The 23,685-nt window shown below is 38.1% G+C and overlaps 1 protein-coding gene across 5 annotated transcripts in view; it reads left to right on the forward strand.

Annotated features, from left to right (window-relative positions):
* Positions 1–23,685, forward strand: part of ST7 (suppression of tumorigenicity 7) — a 296,978-nt gene that overhangs the window by 169,462 nt on the left and 103,831 nt on the right. For 3 of the 5 annotated variants that reach the window (XM_070423767.1, XM_070423768.1, XM_070423772.1), the window contains exons 7-9: positions 1,351–1,419; positions 3,939–4,093; positions 6,268–6,365. In XM_070423767.1, coding sequence (XP_070279868.1) covers positions 1,351–1,419; positions 3,939–4,093; positions 6,268–6,365 — 322 coding nt within the window. The remainder of the gene's footprint in view (positions 1–1,350; positions 1,420–3,938; positions 4,094–6,267; positions 6,366–23,685) is intronic. The other 2 variants (XM_070423769.1, XM_070423770.1) reach the window with 1 other exon arrangement.

Consider the following 23,685-nt stretch of genomic DNA (forward strand, 5'->3'; position numbering starts at 1 on the left):
GAGTTGGAAATCCTGCCATTATAACCTGTTGATCTATGTGGTTTCTGATTCTGTTGTGCAACATATTTATTTTCCAGTTTCTTGTCATCTACAAAATTGATGTGCCTGCCTTCTGTGTGTCATCCATGTTTCTGATAAAAATAGCAGCATCAGGGCTAGATCCCTGGGATATGACATGTAGAAATCATCATCCTTTGGTATTGTTCAGTTAATTACTAAGCCACCATGATTCAGCCCATACTCCTCCATTTTTATTTTAAGAATGCCAGTGTAGCTATGGATCTTTAATGGATAGTAAGTCTATTAGAGTAAATTAGCTAGCGCAAACTGATTTGTGTAGTCTTAGTGAACTTAAGCTAGCTCCAGTGTTCACTTTCTTTTTAAAATGCTTGGAGACTATCCCTTTCATAATCCATTAGAATATCTTTCCAAATCACTGTTCTGTAGTTTGGGAAGTCTACCTTCTTCCCCCTTTTGAACATTTATACTACATTGGTCATCTCATCTTCTAGTACTTCCCCATTCTTTGTGAGTTCTTAACTATTCCTTGGCCTGCCTATGTTTGTTGGCTTCCTGGGATTTGCCCATCCCAGTATGGTAGTCAATTTAGGATAGATTAATTATTTGCTATGACATCCTTTTACCCATTTTAGAGTTTAATTTCTTCTCCCTTTTTCAATCTGACAATCATTCTCCTTAATGGAGAAGCCAGGAACAAAATAGGAATTAGAAAATATTGCTTTCTCTTTATCTGCTGCTCCTAACTATAAACTTTCCTTGATTTAATGTTGTTGTGTTGTTGTTTGTCGTTTTATTTATTTATTCTTGTGATGATTTTGGAGAAATGGGGATGGTAACAAGGCCTTAAACATAATTTAAAAACAGGGAATAAATGGCTGTCTTTAGCAATTTTTGTTTTGTCTTTATTTTGTTTTGTAAGCTTAAGCTAATTTGAACTTTTAGCTCTCCTGACATTATTCTTATAAGCTCATTTCACTCTTTTATAGTCCTTCATTACACACCGTTTCCATCTTTTTTTACATGTCCTTTAAAAATCTGACCTTGTGGAGATCTCTGTGCAGCCATATTGGTTACTTAATTGTCACCCCTCTTTTCTTCCTGAGAGGATCAGAGTGATTGTAGTTACAGTTGGACATTTGGACACTACCCAACCTTCTTAAACCATTTTCCTCCTGCGTCTCATGTCATTGAATCATACCTCTTTTCTTTGAATTTTTTGAAGTTCACCTTACCCTCTTTGATTACCCCAAACTCCAAATGACACAGTAACTCTCTCTGAATGTTCCTATCGATTTTCATTTCACCAACTATTTTTTTCTTCTTGGTCAGAATTAGGTCCAGAGTTGAAGTTCCCCTAATTGCTTCCTCTACCATCTGGGAGATAAAATTGTTACCAAAGTAAGTCAAGAACCTGTCGGGTGCTCTACTTCTAACCAAATGAGACTTCTATCAGATATCTGGATGGTCAACGCCCCCATCACCTCATTTTCTTACATCTGTATGTGTATTGTGTTGTGACAAGGATGCATCATCTGTATCTTCCATTGAGCTGAGCAGTCTGTTCTGTATTGCCCAACCATTAGCACTTCTATTGCTCTTTCTTTTCTCCTTCACTCACAAGCTCTTAGCATGTTTCTACCCCATAAATTTTTACATAGATGTATGTTTTCTTGGCCAGTAGTGCTACTCTGCCTCTCCTCCTAAAATACTATTTGTAATATATGAGGCTAAGCGACCGTCCGACCGGTAGCTATGATGTGCAGTGACCACCAGGGGGCAGATACTCCGACAGGTAGCTATGATGTGCACTGACCACCAGGGGGCAGACGCTCAACACAGGAGCTGCCAAGCTGCAGTGACTTGGTAGCGGCAGTTCTTGGGTGACGCACCCCAGAACCAGAGAGGAGGGAGCCTGATTTGGGGGTGCATCACCCGAGAACCATCCTCTCGCAATCCGGGACCCCTAGGGGATGTCAGAGAGCTGGTTTCAGCCTGATCCCTGCAGGTCAGGCTGAGGGACCCCACCTGCCAGAGGGACCCTACTCACTCCGCAGCCACCCTTTGAGCCGCGGCACCACCCCAGGTGCAGCCAGTTGGGGAGGGATTGTGGGAGGTTGGCTCCAGGGCTGTCTAGTCTGTCTTGCTCAGTCCTGCCCTGCCGGCTACCTTCTAACTAATTTCCTTACAATGTGCACGAATCCGTGCACCAGGGCACTAGTTTGTAATATAAATGATCAAAACAAGCAAGCTAGCTCCAACCTGTCTTGAGTTTGCAGTCCACCAACTATAATCTTACAGCTAATTCCTCAGATACTGTATCTACCACTCGTATTATAATCTCAATTTTCACTTCATTACCCTTGACCCATATAGCCTTAAGTATTGCTTCCTAATGCCTATACCATTCTTTTCTCTAGTGAATTATTGGGCAGTTTCGGTATCATCATTGCTCTTGCCAGATTATATCTACTGCCCTCCAGAATAATTGGTTTACAGCTTTTTTCTGGTCGTTTCCATCCCTATCGCACCACATTCTGTTTAAGCTTCATTGACCAGTCCTGCCTGAAACTGGATGGACTGGCTAAGGACTTGTAAGACCCCTCCTCAAGGCTAAGATGAACTAGTAACCTAAAACCTCACATTAGCCATCAGTTCAGCCTCCTTTTCCTAGCTGGCCAATGCAGTTTATGAATAGTAAAAGTAGCATTTGGTTTTACTTTCTGTTAATTTTCTCTCTTGTGGTCGAATGGAGGTTCCATTAAGTAGGGAAATGACCACAAGAGAGACCGTGGAGAGGAAGGAACCAAAAGGGACCTGTGCAGATGAAGGCTTGTGTGGTCGGCTCTGGCCTCCACATTTCTCTATTATACCTTTTCTTTGGCAGTTGGATTGTTCTTATGTGATTTAGAAGGTTTAAATTTCCAAGAGTTCCCCTTGTTCATTAGTTACCTGCTTATCCTTTCTGGCTTCCTACCTTAGAGGAACAACACTAGATTTTAAAATTTTTTTTAAATCCTGATTTCTGGGCCTCATCCTCTGGAAATTCTGTTTCTTTGTTACTAATGTTGTGGCCCCACCACATAACAAAGAAACAGAATTTCTGGAGGATGAGGCCCAGAAATCAGGATTTTAAAAAGATTCCCAGGTGATTCTAATGTGCAGCCAAGGTTGAGAACCACTGGCTTAAGGTATACTAAGCAACAGGTGGTAGCTATTATTGTTAAAGGCATGAGATTTAACTCTTGTTTGCTACTGAGGCTGAATCAGATTTTGAGCTTTTCAGAAATAGCAATGCCTGGAGGTTCTAGTGTTCTCTGACATAGAAAATCAGTGCTAACGGTAATGAGATGTTGAGCGCTGTTTTTTTCAGCGAGTAACTTACTTGATTTCTGAATCTGTTTGAGAATAGAGACTCTATATTTAGTAAACAGAAGTAAACTTAAATATAGTACCTCTAACTTTGAGTTTTGAAAGGAGATATTTAATAACAGCTATTATTATCACTATTGTTAGTTGACATTATTGAGCTTGTACCACATGCTGGCTACTGTACTGAGCACTTTACATGCATCCCCTTACCTCACCTTCACAACAACATTGTGAACAAATAGATCCCATGTTGTTCTCTCTCCATCAGGGAGGCAGAGTAATAACTTGCCCAAAGTGACACACTAATAAGGGGCAGAGTCCACATGTGAGCCCCATGCTCCTAACACTGTGCATCCTATCTCTTAAGCTAAAATACACACATTTCTTTTGTACCATTACTTTGTGTCAACAGCTACAAATGGGTGCATGAACCAGTTGGCTGCTCTGCATGTTTTGGCGTTAACTCCTTGCCCTTCTGCATGCACTCCTACAGTTATTACAATGTCCTTGAATTTGTAATTAATGGTGGCTATTATTTGAATGGACAGGTGTGCAACTGCTTATATTCTCTTGGCCGAAGAGGAAGCAACGACCATTGCTGAAGCAGAAAAGCTATTTAAGCAGGCCCTGAAGGCTGGAGATGGCTGCTACCGGCGTTCTCAGCAGCTACAGCATCATGGATCCCAGTATGAAGCCCAACACAGTAAGGTTTCCTCCAGGTTGAGGTGTTGGGGATCAGAATTGTCACATGATTAATCAGAGCAAATTTTCAGGCCAGTTCAAAATGATTTTCCTAGATGGGGATAAATACTGGTTTTTGCCTTTTTTTATTCTTGTTTTTTCCTTTCCATAAGAGTGCAGTACATAATTAACTTACAGCTTCATTACTGTTCGGATTAATGTTCAGATTCTCTTTTCTGTCCATAGATTCCTAATTCTAAAAGTAAATGGTAATAACGTTTAGTGGTAACTTTTTTTTTCTCCCTAGAATTTTTTTCATATTTCTGTTTACCAAGTGCTTCTTTGCCCCATAACTTTAAGTCCTAATTGGTAAATAGCACTTAAATTAGTGTTAATGTTATCAAAGGTTTTATTTTATGGGTCTTTTATAGCACGGGCTGAAATAGGACCATTAAGAAAATAACAGTTATTGGTGATTGTCTCAGTATTTAGCTCTTATTTAGGAAGCGTTGGTGTTGACTTCCAGAGAGAAAGAGGAAGGGGAAGAGTTCCTAATTTATCTTATTTTCACTTTAAAAATGATGACTTCTTTTATTTAAGATAACTTTAAAACGAGACCTTTAACTGCAGTACACTGAACTGAGAGTCAGTAATGTTTTGGGGGAATGGTATAAAAACAGGATTACAAAATCATTTCTGAAGTGCCCCCCCCCCCCCCGACTTGTCAGTTTCTTGATTGTTTAAACTGAAATTTAGTAATCCTCATGAGAGAGAGTGTTTTCATCGTCCATCCTGACTTTGGGTTGTTTCCTTAAGGTGGAATTTCTCTCACCTCATTTCTCCCTCGTGCCACTTGGAGCATAAGAGTGTATCTCCTTCATATTTATGATTATAAAATTAAATATTAGTGTTACACTTGGATTTGGTGCAGAAACCGAGTGCATTACTCCCTGTGACTGAGTAATTACTCATTATGGCCTGTGTATACATGAGTAGTTTCACATTAATATATAGGTTTTTATTTATATTTTGCAGTAAGTATATGTAAATTAAGTATCTAATCACCAAATGTATCTTGCTTTTAAAAGATATGTATAAGAATAAATTTTGAAGACATATTAGTAAGTGTCATTTTGTGAACTAAATGAGGATTAATACATAAAATTACATAGCCTATAATTTAAGAAATTTTCTTTATTTCTTTTCTTCTGTATATTAAATCCTTTCAACCTATTGCCTTAATATATCGAAAAAATATAATCACATCTTTAAAATAATTTGTAGGTACTTGGCAGATTTTCAGCACACATCTTGTTCTCATTGTTTAAAATTTGAGAAGTTAGGACTTTAGCCTTAACATCTTTTAATAGCTGCATATTGTACATGTACTTAATCTATAACAGGTGTGTCATATTTTTCACAAACATGGTAATTTTATTGAGGATTAAGCACATGTATGTTCTCACTGGTCTGGAAACATACCCAAAAGGACATATAATTAAATAAAAGATTAAGATAAGAAGTTGTTAATGTACTTTTTAAGAGCCATTTTGGTGACTATTATTATAACTGTTTAGCTTGTCAGTGCTTTCTCTAACACTAGGGTAAGTTTTTCATTTTGTTGCATACTGTGTTGTCATATCTGGAATGTATTACATTGCCATCTAAAATCGACTGCTTTGGGGACCTGGAGATGATTATGATGTCACTAATGTTTGGGAAAAAATAATATAAAACAGAAGTTCAAAATGAGGCTTCTCCAGACTTAATGTCAAGAAGGAAAAAAAATGTTCATTAGGATGCAACCTGAGATTCACCTCTTGCTTCTTTACCAAAAGTATGCACACTTGCAGAATGTGGAATTCTTGCTTGTAAACCGCATGCATTGTGGGTATGTTCGTTTTCCCAGCACTTGGTGGCAGATGATTTTATTTATCAAATACTGAACATCCTAACTCAAAAGCATGGATTAGAGAGTCAGTCACATGATTTGACCTTTGGAAGTTCTAAGGACTTTGACTTTACTCTGTCAGTTTTCCTGGAAGTAAGGAAAAACTAAGGAGCAGTCTTTTCTATCTGAGATTTTACCTCAAAGGCCTGGCAAATGGGCCTCTGTATTTCTTCCTGCTGATCAGCTGAAAGCTCTTGTTTCTTTTCTTTTTTTTTAATTTTGGTGTTCTATATCTTCCTTTTCAGGACGAGACACCAATGTCTTGGTCTACATCAAAAGAAGGCTAGCAATGTGTGCCAGAAGACTTGGGAGGACCAGGGAAGCAGTGAAAATGATGAGAGATGTGAGTTTGAATTTATGGTTTGGGAACATAGCAATGAACCTGACTTAGAGAGAGAAGGAGGAGCCCACTGAGTGGCTATAGCAGAGAATACCAGTCATGGTATGGTGGTCCCATGGGCATTAGAGCCAGACTGTCTAGGGTCCAGCTCTAGCTCCCCACGTACTAAATGAATGATCTTGGGCAAGATACTCAACTTCTCTATGCCCTGTTTCCTCATCTGTAAAAAAGAGAATAACAATAACAATCCAATAATCTATATGTATGAAAGGCTAAGCGACCGGCCAACTGGCTGGTAGGTATGACATGCACTGACCACCAGGGGACAGATGCTCAACACAGGAGCTGCCGAGTGACAGCAACTTTGCAGAGTGCCCTCTTGCACTCTGGGACCCCTTGAGGGATGTTGGACTGCTGGTTTTGGCCCAATCCCCGTAGGCCAGGACAAGGGACGCCATCTGCTGGAGGAACCCTGCTCACTCCACAGACACCCTTCAACCCCCAGCACCACCCCAGGTGCAACCAGCGGGGAGGGACCACCGGAGGTTGGCTCCAGGGTGTGTCCGGCCCTGCTGGCCACCTTCTAATTAATTTTCTTTCAATGTGCACAAATCCATGCACTGGGCCACTAGTAACATAATAAAATAATAATAACTACTACTTGGAATTGTTGCAAAGATTAAATCACTTGGGTTGCGGGAAACGAGTTAAGTCGGCTCGCGTGAATTGCGCGTACTCCGTGGGAGCCGTCTTAAACTCGGTTCATATAGATTTGCGGTGGAGTGCGGGAAACGTGTAAACTCGGGCCGATTATAACTGCGTGTTACCAAATATTTCATTTCAATCGAACCCATACTTCAAAAGATATAGGCATTTTAACGCGCCATCTTATATTTTGGCGGGAAATTCACCCGCAACCCAAGTGATATATGAGATAATACATGCAAAATCTTTAATAGAGTGACTGGCATATTAAAGAAATCTCAATAGATGTCCTTATTAAACTCTTGAGACTATAGCTGGAAGCCAAGAATGAGATCAGCCATTTTAGAGAACTGACTTTTTTTTATGTGTAATAGTTAGGAAGGTTTGAATAAACTATGGATCAATTTGTTACCCTTAAATTTAATAATATTATAATCTGATTGTATTGTAGTCATTTCAAGTATTTTCCTAGATTCTTGAGTCAGGATACTTTATTAGTAGAGTTTCAAAATGAAGGAGAACAAGGGAGGCTGTTATTATGTAATTTAAAATCAAAGCAGTGCTTTTAAGAGAAACCAGTTGATAAACTCTCCTACATTTAAAAAAAATAAACACTTTACATAAAGAAACTAACACTAGTGTTAATTTTATTTATAAACCATTTCCTTTTTAAATACAGTTTCCGAAAACCTTGATCAACATTTCCTTCTGCTGTCTTCTGGGTTAGGAGACTAGGTAACTGTTCATTATAAAAATGAAAGAACTGAGGGACCAGGAAGAAGGGGTATCTTCTCCAATCTCAGCTTTGGGTTTGAGTATAGATATAGACTATGCAGACCTAGTGAGTCTTTTCTCAACTTGTCTCTGGAAAGGAAGTGATTCCTGTGAGTCCCCCCCGCCCAGTCTCTGTAGGGGCGAGGCCTGCACTCCATGCCCATGCCTGGTGATTTCTGCAGGTCATAGCATCTAAGTGAGGTGTGTGCGTGGATTCCGGCTCCTCCTTCAGTAGCAGTATCGTCCCCAGACCTGAGGATAGGAACAAGAGGAGAGAGATTCTGAAGTGGTTTTATTGGACTGAAGGTGATAGATGTACTGTAAAGGGATCTCTCAGGATTTAATTCTTGTGGTTGACAGAAAAATTTAAATAATGTTTGTTATAATGTATAAGTGCTAATTTTAAGAAAAGATTTCTGCAGAGACATGAACTTGCCCTCAAGCTTTTTAACTTGCAGAAGTTTCATCCCTTGATATAGCAGAGAAACTCAACCAGTTCCACCAGCTCTGAAAGAGCTGAGAATTTTATGAAGGACGGGGTCTTTATCTTAACCTGGCACAGCTGCATTCAGCCTTGAACAGGTGTTTTATATTTATTATTTTTTCTTAACCCTTAATTAGCCTAGTACAGGCACACATGGAAGAGCAGATTTTGTTGATTTTCTGTATTATATGTTCAAGCAACTTCATAGGAAAAACAAACGTGGAAGATTTTAATTCCAGTTGTTTTCCATCAGTCTTATTCGGGTTTTCATCATTTTTAGTATATGCATATAAAATTTCATATGATTAAAACCAATACATCTTTACTATGGTTTGATTTTTATTTAATACTATTTTATACTTACAAATCCATTTACTGACCTAATTCAAATATAGATCTTAGGGGAAAGTCTTCATGCAGTGGAATAAATGCTGGGCAGGGAGTCCAAAAATCCACCCACCTAAATTTAGCTTAAAGCCAACCTGTGATTCGTTTATGACCAGCTGTATTCATTTCCTAGGGCTGTGGTATCACAAACTGGGTGACTTAAATAACAGAAATTTGTTCTCTCACCATTCTGGGGACCAGTAGTCCAGAGTCCAGGGTGAGCTGGGTCACACAGCCTTCCTCTGAAGGATCTAAGAAAACATCTTCTCTTGCCAGCAGTCCTTGGCACTCCTTGACTTTTAGGTGCATTACTTCACATGGCGGTACCCCCTTGCCTGTGTACCTGTATCTCGGTGTCCAGATTTTCATCTTTCCATAAGGACACCCACCTATTGGATTTAGAATTGGACTTATGATCTCATCTTAACTTGATTACGGCTACGAAGACCCTATTTCCAAATAAGGTCACAGTCACAGGCACCAAGGGTTAGGATGTTAATATGTCTTTTTAGAGGACACAGTTCAACCCACAACATCAGATCCTATATAAAAATATAGATACTCTGTATAAACTTTCCCTTTTTCTGAAACTTCCTTACATGCATCAACTAAAGGCATGTTCTATATGCCTTTGACGGTGTCAAACCCATGCACAGCCTCACTGGTAAAGATGATAAATCTATATGCCATAGCTCTGACTCACCAATTCAATTTTTTTTTTTTTACTGGTATGATATTTGTTTTTCTCCAGGATGACTCTCCAACCAACTGAGCCACTTGGCCAGGGCAGCATCTATTATTATTATTTTTAAATATATTTTTATTGATTTCAAAGATGAAGGAAGAGAGAGATAGAAACATTCAGTGATGAGAGAAATTCATTTTGATCAGCTGCCTCTTGCATGCCCCACACTGGGGATTAAGCCCGTAACTCAGACATGTGCCCTGACTGGGAATTGAACTGTGACCTCCTGGTTCATAGGTCAACTCTCAACCACTGAACCACATAGGCCGGGCTATTTTTAATTGAAAATGTAATAATCTAATCATCCATCTTGTGTTCTCAGTTATGGCTCTTTGTAAAAATAGCCAGAGAAAACTGCAATGACCTCATTCCTGGGCTTGGATCCTTCCTGCATCCTCAGCATTTTCTCTAGTTCAGTTTTTGTCTATCAGTAAGTTACATGAGTATTACCAAGTGCCAGACATTTATTAAGAAGTTTACATAGACCATTTCATCTAATTTACACACACCATGGGTGTCCTACTAAATTACAGAAATAATTTATATTCATCGTAACAAGTCAAAAAGAAGGAAGTTATGATATATATCCCCTCCACTCCTACCATGCTTTCTCATTGAAGTAACCAACACTCATCGTTCAATATATATTTTTCTACCCCCTTTTCTTTGTTCCTACAAATACATACCTAATCACGTAAGGATTTTGAGCAGAGTTGATTTATATCTTACCTAAGTTTCCATACGAGAACTAAGCTTTCATGGGGATGCTTAATATTCGAGCATCTTCTGTGGAGCTCCCTCACTAAAGAAAACATGTCAGTTTTGAGATAATATGGTACCATTTCTCCTGACCTCTTTTTTCCAGTTATTCCTATATTCAGTGTTTATCTCAAATCACTTACTCATGTGATCCCTTCATTAAGGAGAGATTAGGGCTAAATGAACAGAGAGAGAGACAGGTTTTTTGAGCTGAATTTTTAAAGCATACAAAAGGGTAATTGAAGTTCACTAGATTTAGAGCTTCTTGAGTGCTGGTATGATATTTGTTTTTCTGCACAGTACTTTGTACAAAGACACAGTCAAAAAATATTTGAATTGGTGAATCAAAAGTATGGCATACAAATTCCCAGTTAGAGCTTTGTACCTGTGACCTTTGATTCCCAGCTTCTTGTTGAGTATGACACTTCTTTGTTACTGGTTTAATTATACTGATTTTCTACCTTCATTATAAATGGGAACATTTATTTTTAGAATAATGTAAATTAAAAGGACCCAATTACCTTCAATTTTCCATTATCCCAGCAGTGCTACAGTGAACATCCTTATAGACATGTGAGAGGCTTTCACTACAGTGTATGCCTGGGAGTAAGATTGCTGGGTATTAGAGCATGTGCATGTTTGATTTCAGTATGTCTGGAGAGTACACTCTCCAGAATGGCTCTTATGATTGTGTAAATTTTCATCAGTGATACATGACTATTCCCATGTTTCTCTGTATTAGGCTGTTTTGAGACTATACTTGTTGCATATAGCTTTTAATACTGTTATTCCATGATTTAAAAAATACTGTTATTTTTTCTCCCTTTTCATTTTATATTCTGTTTATTTGCCTTTTTGTTTATTTTTCTCTGATTAATCTTGCTAGAGGAATGTCTATTTTATTAATCTTTTCAAAAGAGCTAGGATTTGGTTTGGTTTATAGTCTCAACTTTTCCCCAGCATTTTCTGCCCATATAGTACTGTTTTGTTTCTTCTCCTTCTCCTCTATTCTGTTTGCTTTTTTTTTATTACCAATTTAAGTTGAACAGTTAGCTGCATTTGATTCTAAGTATTTCTTTATTGCCTTATATTTTCATCTTGTCCTATATATTATATTTTTCCCCTTGTCAATAATTTTTTACATCATGCTTAGAGAACAAAGATCATATCTTTATATAGAGAGAATTTTTGAGGCCTAGTACATAGTTAGTTTTCATAAAAGTTACATCTGTGCTCGAAAGTTATGTGGTTCCTGTTGGTTATCAAAGTTTGTATTATTTGCTAGTTTGAGCTTTATTAACCATGTTGTTCAAATCTTCTGTATCTTAGTTTATTTTGTCTGTTTGCTTTTTCAGTGTTTGAGAGGGATATGATAGAACATTCACTTTCAATGGTTTATTTATCTGATTTTTTCCATGTTTCATTAATTATTGCTGCATGTATTTTGAGGGTATATTGTCAGAAGCACTTATGCTGATGATTATTCTGATGATATATAATACCCTTTGTCCCTTATATTTTTCTGCCTGGATTTTCTTTTTAACCTGTATTAATAAGATGGGCTACTCTAGCTTATTTGGATTGATATTTGCCTGGTATATTAATTTCCAGATTTTATTACCAAACTTTATATAACCTATTTATTTATAAAAAATATTTATTTATTAAATTGATTGGGGTGACATTGGTCAACATGAACATATAGGTTTCAGGTATGGGTTTCTATGTTACAAGATCTGTATATTGTACTGTGTGCCCACCACCCAAAGTCAAATCTCCTGTGACCTTATTTTAGGATCCCCTCTCCCTCCTACCCCCTTCCCTCTGGCAACACCACACTGCTGTTTGTGTTCATGGGTGTTAGTTTTATATCCCACATATGAGTGAAATCATATGGTTTTTAGATTTTTCTGACTGACTTATTTCACATAGCATAATGTTCTCAAGATCCATCCATGTTGTTGCAAATAGTGTTATTTTATCCTTTCTTATGGCTGAGTAGTATTCCATTGTGTATATGGACCACATCTTCTTTATCTAGTCCTCTTGCAGGACACTTAAGTTGTTTTCATGTCTTGGCCACTGTGAATAATGCTGCCATGAACAAAGAGGTGCATATATCTTTGCGAATACATGATTTCGAGTTCTTCAGGTATATACCCAGGAGAGGAATTGCTGGATTATATGGTAGCTCTATTCTTAATTTTGAGGAATCACCAGGCTGCTTTCCATAGTGGTTGTAGTAGCCTACATTCCCATCAGCAGTGAGGGTTCCCTTTTTTTCACAACCTCTCCAACACTTGTTTATTGCTTGTCTTGTTGATAATGGCCACTCTAACAGGTATGAGGTGGTATCTCATTATAGTTTTGATTTGCATTTCCCTAATTGTCAGTGAGGTTGAATATCTTGTCATATACCTATATGTCTTCTTGGGAGAGGTATATTTTCAGGTCCTCTGCCCACTTTTAAAATATATATATATTTTTATTGATTTCAGAGAGGAAGGGCGAGGGAGAGAGAGAGAGAGAAACACCAATGATGAGAGAGAATCATTAATTGGCTGCCTCCTGCACGCCCCCAACTGGAGATCGAGTGTGCAACCTGGGCATGTGTCCTTGACTGGAATAAAAGCTGGGCCCCTTCAGTCCACAGGCCGACGCTCTGTCCACTGAGCCAAACTGACTAGGGCCTCTGCCCACTTTTTGATTGGATTGTTTATTTGTTTGGTGTTGAGTTTTATGAGTTATTTATATATTTTGGAAATTAAACCTTTGTCAGAGCTACTGTTTGCAAATATCACCTCCCATCTGGTTGGCTGCCTCTTTGCTTTATTGACAGTTTCTTTTGCTGTGCAGAAGCTTTTTAGTTTGATATAGTCCCATTCATTTATTTTTACCTTTACTTCCCTGCCTTTGGGGTCAAGTTCACAAAATGTTCTCTACTACCACGAACCATAAGTTTGGTGCCTATATTTTCTTCTATGTAACTTATTGTTTTGGATCTTATATTTAGGTCTTTGATCCATTTTGGATTAATTTTTGTACATGGGGACAAACTGTAATCCAGTTTCATTTGTTTGCATGTGGCTTTCCAGTTTTCCCAGCACCATTTATTGAAGAGACTATCTTTACTTCATTGTGTTTCTGGCTCCTTTGTTGAAAATTATCTGTTCATATACATGTGGTTTTATAGCTGGGCTCTCTATTGTGTTCCATTGATCTGTGTGTCTGTTTCTCTGCCAATACCATGCTATTTTGATTATTGTAGCTCTGCAGTATAATTTTAAGTCAGGTAGTGTGATACCTCCAGCTTCATTCTTTTTTCTCAGGATTGCTTTGGGGTCTTTTGTGGTTCCATACAAATCTGATGATTTCTCATTCTTTTTTCTTTAAAAAAATGACATTGGGATTTTGATGGGGGATTGTATTAAATCTGTATAATGTTTTAGGTAATATGGCCATTTTAACTATGTTGGTTCTTTCAATCCATGAACATGGGTATTTTCCCATTTTGTTGTGTCTTTTTCAAATCTCTTTTAATAATGCTTTGTAATTCTTTGTTAAGTTTATTCCTAGGTATTTTATTCTTTTGGTTGCAATTGCAAAAGGAATTTTTTTTTCTTCATTTCTTTCTCTAAAGTTTTGTTGTTAGTATACTGGAAGGCAATGGATTTTTGCACATAGATTTTGTATCCTGCAACTTGACCGTATTTGTTTAATGTTTCTAAAAGTTTTTTGGTGGAATCTTTGGGTTTTCTCTATATAGAATCACGTGGTCCACAAAAAGTGACAGTTTGACTTCTTCTTCCCCTGTTGGAGGCCTTTCATTTATTTTTCTTGTCTTATTGCTCTCGCTAGGACTTCCAGCACTGTATTAAGAGTGGTGAGAATGAATATCCTTTTCTTGTTCCTGATCTTAGAGGAGAGTCTTTTTTTTTTTCACCATTGAGTATGATATTAGCTGAGAGTTTATCATATATGGCCTTGATTATGTTGAGGTACTTTCCTTCTATTCCTATTTTATTGAGTGTTTTAATCATAAATGGATGTTGTATCTTATCAAATGCTTTTCCTGCAACTATTGATAAGATCATATGATTTTTATCCTTTCTTTTGTTAATGTGGTGAATTATGTAGTTAATTTGTGTATGTTGAACCATCCTTGTGCCCCTGGAATGAACCCCACTTGATCATGATGTATTATTTTTTTGGATGTACTGTTGTATTCGATTTGCTAGTATTTTGTTTAGGATTTTTGCATCTGTATTCATTAGAGATATTGGTCTATAGTTTCTTTATTGTGTTATCTTTACCAGGTTTTGGTATCAGAGTTACATTGGCCTCATAGAATGTGTTAGGAAGTATTGCCTCTTCTTCAAATTTTTTTGAAAAGTTTGACAAGGATGGGTTTTAAATCTTCTTTGAACACCTGGTAGAATGCACTGGTGAAGCCATCTAGTCTTGGACTTTTGTTTTGGGGGAATTTTTTTTATGGTTGTTTCAATTTCTTCACTGCTTATCATTCTATTTAGATCTTCCAATTCTTCATGATTTAGTCTAGGGAGATTATATTTCTAGGAACTTATCCATTTCTTCTAGGTTATTGAATTTGGTGACATACAGTCTTTTATAATATTCTAGTATGACACTTTGTATATCTATGATATCTGTGGTGACTTCTCTCACATTTTTTATTTTGTTTATAGGATCTTTTTCCATTTTTCCTTAGTGAGTCTAGCCAGGGGTTTGTCAATTTTATTAATCTTTTCAAAGAACCAGCTCTTTATTTTATTGATTTTTTTTGCATAGTATTTTTGTTCTACATTTCATTAATTCTGCTGTAATTTTTATTATTTCCTTTCTTCTGCTGACTTTGGGTTGCCTTTGTTTTTCTTTTTCTAGTACTTTAAGATATGATGTTAGGTTGTTTACTTGGAATTTCTCGTTTCTTAAGATGGGCCTGTAACGATAAAAACTTCCCTCTTATTACTGCTTTCACTGCATCCCAGAGGTTTTAATATGTTGTATTGTCATTCTCATTTGTGTCTATATATATTTTTTATCTCATCTTTTATTTCTTCTTAGACCCAGTCATTTTTTAGTAGTATGTTGTTTAATCTCCATGTATTTGTGGGTTTCTTTACTTCCTTTTTGCAATTGATGTCTAATTTTAAGGCATCATGGTCAAAGAATATGCTTGAATTCAATCTTCTTGAATTTGTTCATGCTAGGTTTTTGATCCAACATATGGTCTATCCTTGAGAAATGTTCCACGTGCACTGGAGAAGAATGTATAATCTGATGTTCTGGGATGAAAGGTTCTGTAAATGTCAATTATGTCCATTTGGTCTAGTCTTTTATTTAAGGCCGATATGTCTTTATTGATGTTCTGTTTGGTTGATCTGTCTAGAGCTGTCAATGGAGTATAAGGTCTCCAACTATGACTGTGTTTTGATCTGTTTCTCCCTTGAGTTCTGTGAGTAGCTGTTTAATATATTTTGGTACTCCCTGATTGGGTGCATATATATGTTAAGATATGTTTTCTTTTTTTTTTTTTTTTTGGTGGTGGTGGTGGTGGTGGTGGTGGTGGTGGTGGTGAAGATATGTTTTCTTGATGTAGTAGTGTTTCCTTTATCATTATAAAGTGTTCATCTTTGTCTCTTGTTATCTTGAAATCCATTTTGTCAGATATAAGTGTGGCTACACCTGTTTTTCTGTGGATGTTATTTGCTTGGAGAATCATTTTCCACCCTTTTATTTTGAATCTACCTTTGTCTTTGCAGCTTACATGTGTATGTTGTAGGCATCATATGGTTGAGTTTTGTTTTTTGATCCACTCTGCTACTCTGTGCTGCTTTATTGGTGAATTCAGACCATTTACGTTTAGGGTAATTATTGATGCGTGAGGACTACCTATGGCCATTTTATCTTTTGTTTTCCAGTAGCCTGTGCCTCCATTGGTTCTTTTCCTTTATATTTCTGTCTTTGTTTGGTGGTATTCCATACATCTTTACTCTGTTTCCTCTTTTTTTAAGCTATATGTCTTGGTTTGGGGGTTTTTGTGTGTGGTTACCATTAGGTTTATAAAAAATGAAGTTGCATATATACCGTAGTTTTTTCCCTTTTGAATGCATCTGATACTTGTTTTTAGAAAATTATATTTTAGTTGTTCCTCCAAACCAAATATTGTGTCCTTTGGCCTGAAATGATAGATATCTGGGTTGATGCAAAGTCAGGTGTTGTTGGGTGAGTGAAATAGAAAGACTGGGATGCCAGGAACATGAGGGATAGTCAAGGAAGTGGTAAGGTGATGAGCCAGAGAGGGGAGGGGAGGAGGGAAGAGAAGAAGGAATGATGGATTTATTTTCTAAAAACAAGTATCTTTTGACTGCCTACAAGGTGCCAAACTGAGTTCTAGGCACTAAGCATAGTAGATAATAAGACAGACAACAATTGTAGCTGTAGTGGAATGGTTATAGTGGGGAGAGGGGCCTTGCACGATAGTTACAGACTGTGGTAAGTGCTATGAAGGAACTATTAAGGCTGTTATGACACAGGGTAGCTGGAGCAGGGCCAATTTAGATAATTACTCTAGGAGGGTATCCATGAGGAGGTAACATTATTGCTGAGACCTGAAGTGTGAATATCAGGGGATGATTTTACAGAGTACGAGCTAATGCAGAAACCCTGAAACTGGAGAGTTTACATTTAGTATGTAAAGAGAAGATCAGAATGAGATGAATTTGAAAAGGCAGGTGGGAAGTGTGTCATTTAGGACTTTGAAGGAAATAATGAGGCATCTATATTTCATTCTAAGTACAGGGGAAGCCATTGATGTAAAACAGAGGAGGGATGTGATCTAACTTACATTTTTGTAAGATTATTGGGTACATTGTTGAGAATGGAGGACAAGAATGGCAACAGGTAAGCAATTATAATAGTAATGCAGGCAGGAACAGATGAGGGTGTGGAATTGGGGGTGGCAGTGAGAAGTGGATGGATTTGAGACATATTTGGACATAGAATCAACAGGATTTGACTATTGTAAATTATATTGGCTTTACCTTTAAATGTGTATTTAAAATCCTACCACTTCTTACTGTGTCCACAGCCAGCCTCTTGATCTAAAACCATCATTATCTCAACTTGGGTTGTAATAACCTTCCAACTGGTCTGACACTTTTACTCTTATCCCCTTGCATCTACTCTCCACAGAGGAGCAAGAGTGAGCCATTTAAAGCATAAGTTAGATCATGTCTTCTTTGGCTTAAAACTGTCCAGTAGTCTCTCGTCTCATAATTTAAACTAAAAGTGGCCTATACTGCTCTAGGCAGACCAGCCCTCGTTTCTGCCACGTGTTCACTGGCCTTGCTGTTTGTTGAACCTGCTAGACTCACTCCCACCTCAGGATCTTTGCACTCGCTGGAACCCTTCCGTGAATGTTTTTCTCCCAGACATTCTGGGGACACACTCCCTGATCTGCTTCAGTTTCTGCTTAAATGTTATCTTGACCATATGCCTTCCCTATCCCACCTTCATTAACAGCTCTGTTTACAATTGCATCTGCCTGCCACGTCTATATTCCCTAACATCCTTTCCTCTTTATTTATTCTCCTTGGAGCTAGGCACCACCTGACAGTCTGTGTATTTACTTACCTGCTTATTTTCTCCCTTCACTAGAATGTCACTTTCAGGTGGGAAAGAATTTTTAAGAAATCTGTTTACTATTTTTATCTCAGTAGAACAGTGCCAGGCACATATTAGCTTCTCAAGAACCAATTGAATAATGAATTACGGAATGGATTGGATGTGAAAAGAAATAGAAATTATAGAGAAGGAGAAAAAATGGCAGCCGAAGAGGCAGACCTCCTGCCAGGGCCAGACTGGAAATAAAACTAAATTAGAGAACATTCCCCTGGGCTTACTAACTGAGGTCCAACTGAGGAGGAGACTTATATCAAGAAAGGACAGAACACACCTGGAGACCCGTAGGAAGGGTGAGGTTGGAACTGATCCAGCTTCCAGGAGTGCCAGGCCGAGAATGAGGAGGGAGATCCCAGCTGCGGGCGGGTCTGTTCCCTCAGAAGATAGAGGCCTGGAACTCAGGCTGGGCTCCACAGCTGGGAGCACCGCAGCCAAGACCAGTGCCCACATAACATCCAGCCATGAAAGGCGGCAGGACTGCTGGCCACAGCAGAGTCTGGAGCTGGTAGATTGAAGCCTGCTGTAGAGAAAGCCAGCACAGTGTTCATTCTTTCTTTTTTGAAACGCAGAGCACAGTAGTTTTCATTTGCAGCTACTCACCCAAGGATTTGGTGCAGGGAGGGAGGTGTGGACTTGAGATGCCTAAGGAGAGGCTAGGGTGGGAAGCATTGTGGAGAGATGTGGAAAAGCAGCAGCCAGGAGTATTTGGTCCTAGGCCCCCAAACCAAAACAGCCATTTTTTCCTGAGAGGAGTGAGCTGTTCCCAGTAGCCAGAGGGCAGAAAAAGGAAAAAAACCCGCCTTAGTTGATACAGCCTGTCCTACCTTGGGATCTCTGCATGTCACACCCTGCTTTTTGGCCTTTTCATGGGAAACAAAAGCAGAGGCCAAGCCTACAGGTTTGAACACTCTCACGAGCTTCAGTGACTGGATTGGCAGAGGGCTGTCCACCCCACTATCCTGGGAACCAGACTGGCACACTGCCCACACTGGAGAGCTAATGAAAACTCCAGGTTTCCAGCTGACCCCCTGGTCTTCATACAAGGATCTCTTTCAGCTGAGGGCAGAGTAATATTTGGAAACATACCCACCACTTTCCCTGAAAGCTAAATAATACACGCGCCCCCCCCCCCCCCCCCCCCCCCCCCCCCGCCACCACCACCACCACCAAAGCCCTTTCATGAACAGACTTTTGCGTGATTAAGATTGACAGCTGGCTAGCAGGCAAAGGCGGGCAGAGGTGAAGCCTGGGGGACAGGGAACTTTGCTGACCCAGCCCTGGGCCCCATGCTGTTAACAAACCTACTTTACAGGGCAGATGGCCCCTCCTGCTTGCAGCCAAGGCCTGTGGAGACAGACACAAATGGTGGATCACTTGGAGCTTCAGCAGATTGCTGAAAGCCAAAGGAGAACAGTTCCTCACAGTGGTTAGCCCTTAAGTACCTCACAGGAATCCCAGAATTGGCAGACAGAACAGAAGAGTAGGACTGAAAGGGAGCCCCCTGGGGCACTAAAATCTGCTGCAATGAATGCCACTTCACTTTTTTTTATTTTCTCTTTTTTCTTCCATATTTTCTTTTATTTATTTGATTTTTCCTTTCTTTTTTCCCTGTTTTAAATCTTCTTTATCTATCTGCTTTATTGATTTATTATTATGCTAGTCTCTATTGTTTTGTTCATATATCTAATTTTCTTGTGCCTTTTTCCTACCAATTTTGTTTAATTTTTTTCACTACTCAATTTTATTTTCTCTTTTCTTTCTCTTTACTTTTTCTTCTTCCTCATCTTTTTTCCTTTTCAAAAGTTTCTTTTCATTTAATTCTTTTCTTCCTCTTTTATTTTAAACCATTTTCTTTCCCTAATTCTTTATTCTTATTTTCTTTATTTCAGCTCTGCATCTACATATTCCCCCCCCTTTTGTTGTTTTTTTGTTTGTACTTTTATTTTTTTTGTTGTTTTGTTTTCTCATATTTCTTTCTTTTATCTATCATTCTTGCTCTCTTTTCTCTTTCCTAATTCTCTCTTCTCTAGGGTTACTTTTGTTGGTGCTGTAGGGGTCTTGTGTATGTTTTTCTTTTGTTTCTTTTGTTTTTTATTTTGCTGTGTTGTATTTTGTTCCCTTCAGTCAGCACCTCCACAAAAGCATGCATGACGTAGTCAGGAGTAAACCACATAGTCAGCCAGCCTGAGAGAAGACTCCTTCCATGAATGGGACAATACCATTCAACACCCAACTATACCAGGAGAACCCAAATAACTCAAGTAAGGAGCTTTGCTAGAGAACCCAGCTCAGGAGACCTAAGATTGCACCACTGGGTCCCATAAAACACCTACTGCATAAGACCACTCCACAAAGTCCAGGAGGCATTGCAGTTTGATCTAATATACAGAAACAAAAACAAAGAGAAAGCATAAAGGGGAAGACAATGAAACAGCCTCCAAATGAAAAAAAAGGAGGAATCACCAGGAAAGGAACTACATGAAATGGAGGTAAAGAATTTGTCAGATAAAGAATTCAAAGTAATGGTGATAAGGGTGCTCAAACAATTCAGTGAGAACTTCAAGCAACTTAATGAGAATTATAGGGGTCTCAGTGAGAGCTACACTAACATGAAAGGAGAGCTTGAAACAATAAATAAGAATCCATTGGAAATGAGGAATGACATAGCTGAAATAAAAAAACACTCTGGAAGGATTCAACAGTAGATTAGAAAAAGCTGAGGACTGAATCAGCAAATTAGAAGACAAGGTAGGAAAAAACACCCATTCAGAGCAGAAAATGGAAAAAAAATTAAAAAGCAGGAAGAGAGCTTTGGGACAACATGAAACATAACAACATTCACATATAGGGGTATCAGAAAGAGAAGAATCCAAGCAAGGAATAGAGAACCTGTTTGAAGAAATAATGGCAGAAAATTTCCCTAATCTGGTGAAGGAAAGTTACTCAAGTTCAGGAAACAGAGTCCCAATCAAGATGAACCCCAAAAGACCAACATCTAGGCACATAATAATTAAAATGGCAAACACTAGAGGCAAATGAAGAATCTTTTTAAAAATATATATATTTTATTGATTTTTTTACAGAGAGGAAGGAAGAGGGATAGAGAGTTAGAAACATCGATCAGCTGCCTCCTGCACACCCGCAACTGGGGATGTGCCCGCAACCAAGGTACATGCCCTTGACTGGAATCGAACCTGGGACCCTTCAGTCCGCAGGCCGACGCTCTATCCACTGAGCCAAACTGGTTAGGGCCAAATGAAGAATCTTAAAGGCTGCAAGAGATAGACAGAAAGTTGCCGACAAAGGAGCTCCCATTACCAGCGGTTCTCAACCTGTGCGTCGAGACAGACCCCTTTGGCAGTCGAATGACCCTTTCACAGGGGTCGCCTAAGACCATCCTGCATATCAGATATTTACATTACGATTCATAACAGTAGCAACATTACAGTTATGAAGTAGCAACGAAAAAAATTTTATGGTTGGGTCACAACATGAGGAACTGTATTTAAAGGGCCAGAAGGTTGAAAACCACTGCATTAGACTGTCAGCTGACTTCTCAATAGAAACACTTCAGGCCAGAAGGGAATGAAAACCCAGGGACTGAACCCAAGATTACTACATTCATCAAGGTTAGCATTCAAAATGGAGGGTGAAATAAAGAGCTTAGCAGATAAAAAAGAAAAGGTTAAAAGAGTTTATTAACATACCACATCAGCACTGCAAGAAACGCTAAAGGGAGTGTTGTAAGAAGAAGAAGTAGAGAGAAAGAGAAGAACACAGGTATAAAGAATAAGAATGGCAATAAAGAAGTACTTATCAATAATAACCTGAATTGTAAATGGATTAAATGCTCCAATCAAAATACATAGGTTAGCTGAATGGATAAGAAAACATTACTCATATATGTGCTGTCTACAAGAGACCCACCTCAGCACAAAGGACTCACACAAAATGAAAATGAAGGGATGGAAAAAAACTTTCCAAACAAATGGAAATGAAACAAAATCTGGGGTAGCAATACTCATATCCGACAAAATAGACTTCAAAGTGAAGGCCATAACAAGAGATAATGAAAGCCATTTCATAATAGTAAGGGATAGATAAAACAAGAGGATATAACTCCAGTAAACATATGCATCCAATCTGGAACATCCAAATATATTTTAAAAAACTTCTGGAAGATTTTAAGGGAGAAATCGACAAATAAAATCATAGTAGTGGACTTTAACACCCTACTAATATCACTGGATATTAGTATCCAGACAAAACATCAAGAAGAAAACAGCAATCCTAAACGACACACTAGATCAGATGGAATTAATTGACATTTTCATAACATTTTACCCCAAAGCTACAGAATGTACATTCTTCTCAAGTGCACATGGGACATTCTCAAAGTCAGACCACATTTTAAGACACAAGCTAAGTCTCTACAAGTTCAATAAGACTGAAATCATATCAAGCATCTTCTCCGTTCATAATGGTGTGAAATTAGAAATCAACTACAATAAAAACACTAAAAACATTCAAACACATAGAGGTTAAATAGCATGCTATTAAACAATCAATGGGTTACCAAAGAGATCAAGGAAGAAATAAAATATCCTGAAACAAATGAAAATGAACACACAACGATCCAAAGCCTATGGGACACAGTGAAAGCAGTCCTGAGAGGGAAGCCTACCTCAAAAAAAACAAGTAAAAATTTTAATGAGCTATCTTCACTAAACTTAAAGAATTAGAACGAGAACAATAAGAAAAGCCCAGAGTATGAAGAAGAAAGAAAATAACAAAGATCACAGTGGAAATAAATGACATAGAGGCTAAAAAAAAACCACCACCAATATAAAAGATCAATAAAACCAAGAGCTGGTTCTTTGAAAAGATAAACAAGATTGATGAACCATTAGCCAGACTCATCAAGAAACAGAGAGAGGACCCAATAAATCACAAATGAAAGAGGTGAAGTAATAACTCACCCCATAGAAATACAAAGGTTTGTAAAAAAGACTATGAACAACTATATTCCAACAAACTGGACAAAATGTTCATATTCCTAGAAAAATATAGTCTTCCAAAGGTCAGGAAGAATCAGAAAACAAGAATAGGACAATAACTACTGATACAATTGAATCGGTAATAAAACAAACTACCTGCAAACAAAAACCCTGGTCCAGACAGCTTCACGGGGGAGTTTTACCAAACATTCAAAGAACTAACACCTACTCTCCTCAAACTACTCCAGAAAATTCAAGAGGGAGGAATACTTCCAATTTTTTTTTTATGAGACCAGCATTATCCTAATTCCAAAACCATATAAAGGCACTACAAAGAAAGAGAATTATAGGCCAATATTCCTGATGAACATAGATTCTAAAATCCTGAACAAAATATTAACAAATCAGATCCATCAATATCTTAAAAAGTTCATACACCATGACCAAGTGGGATTTATTCTGGAGAGGAAAGGCTGATACGATATTTGCAAATCAATAAATATGATACATCACATAAACAGATTGCAAAACAAAAATTCATGATTATATTAATTGATGCAGAAAAAGCATTTGACAAAATCCAACACCCTTTTACGATAAAAACTCTCAGTAAAGTGGGAATAAAGGGATAATACCTCACCATAATAAAGGCCGTATATGACAAGCCTACAGCCAACACAATACTCAATGGGCAAAAACTAAAACCATTTTCCCTAAGAACCGGAATAAGACAGGGATGTCTACTTTCACCACTCTTATTTGACATAG

This window comes from Myotis yumanensis, unplaced genomic scaffold (assembly GCF_028538775.1).
Source record: "Myotis yumanensis isolate MYYU_CA2020_CCGP unplaced genomic scaffold, mMyoYum1.0.hap1 SCAF_9, whole genome shotgun sequence".
NCBI classification, from domain to species: domain Eukaryota; kingdom Metazoa; phylum Chordata; class Mammalia; order Chiroptera; family Vespertilionidae; genus Myotis; species Myotis yumanensis.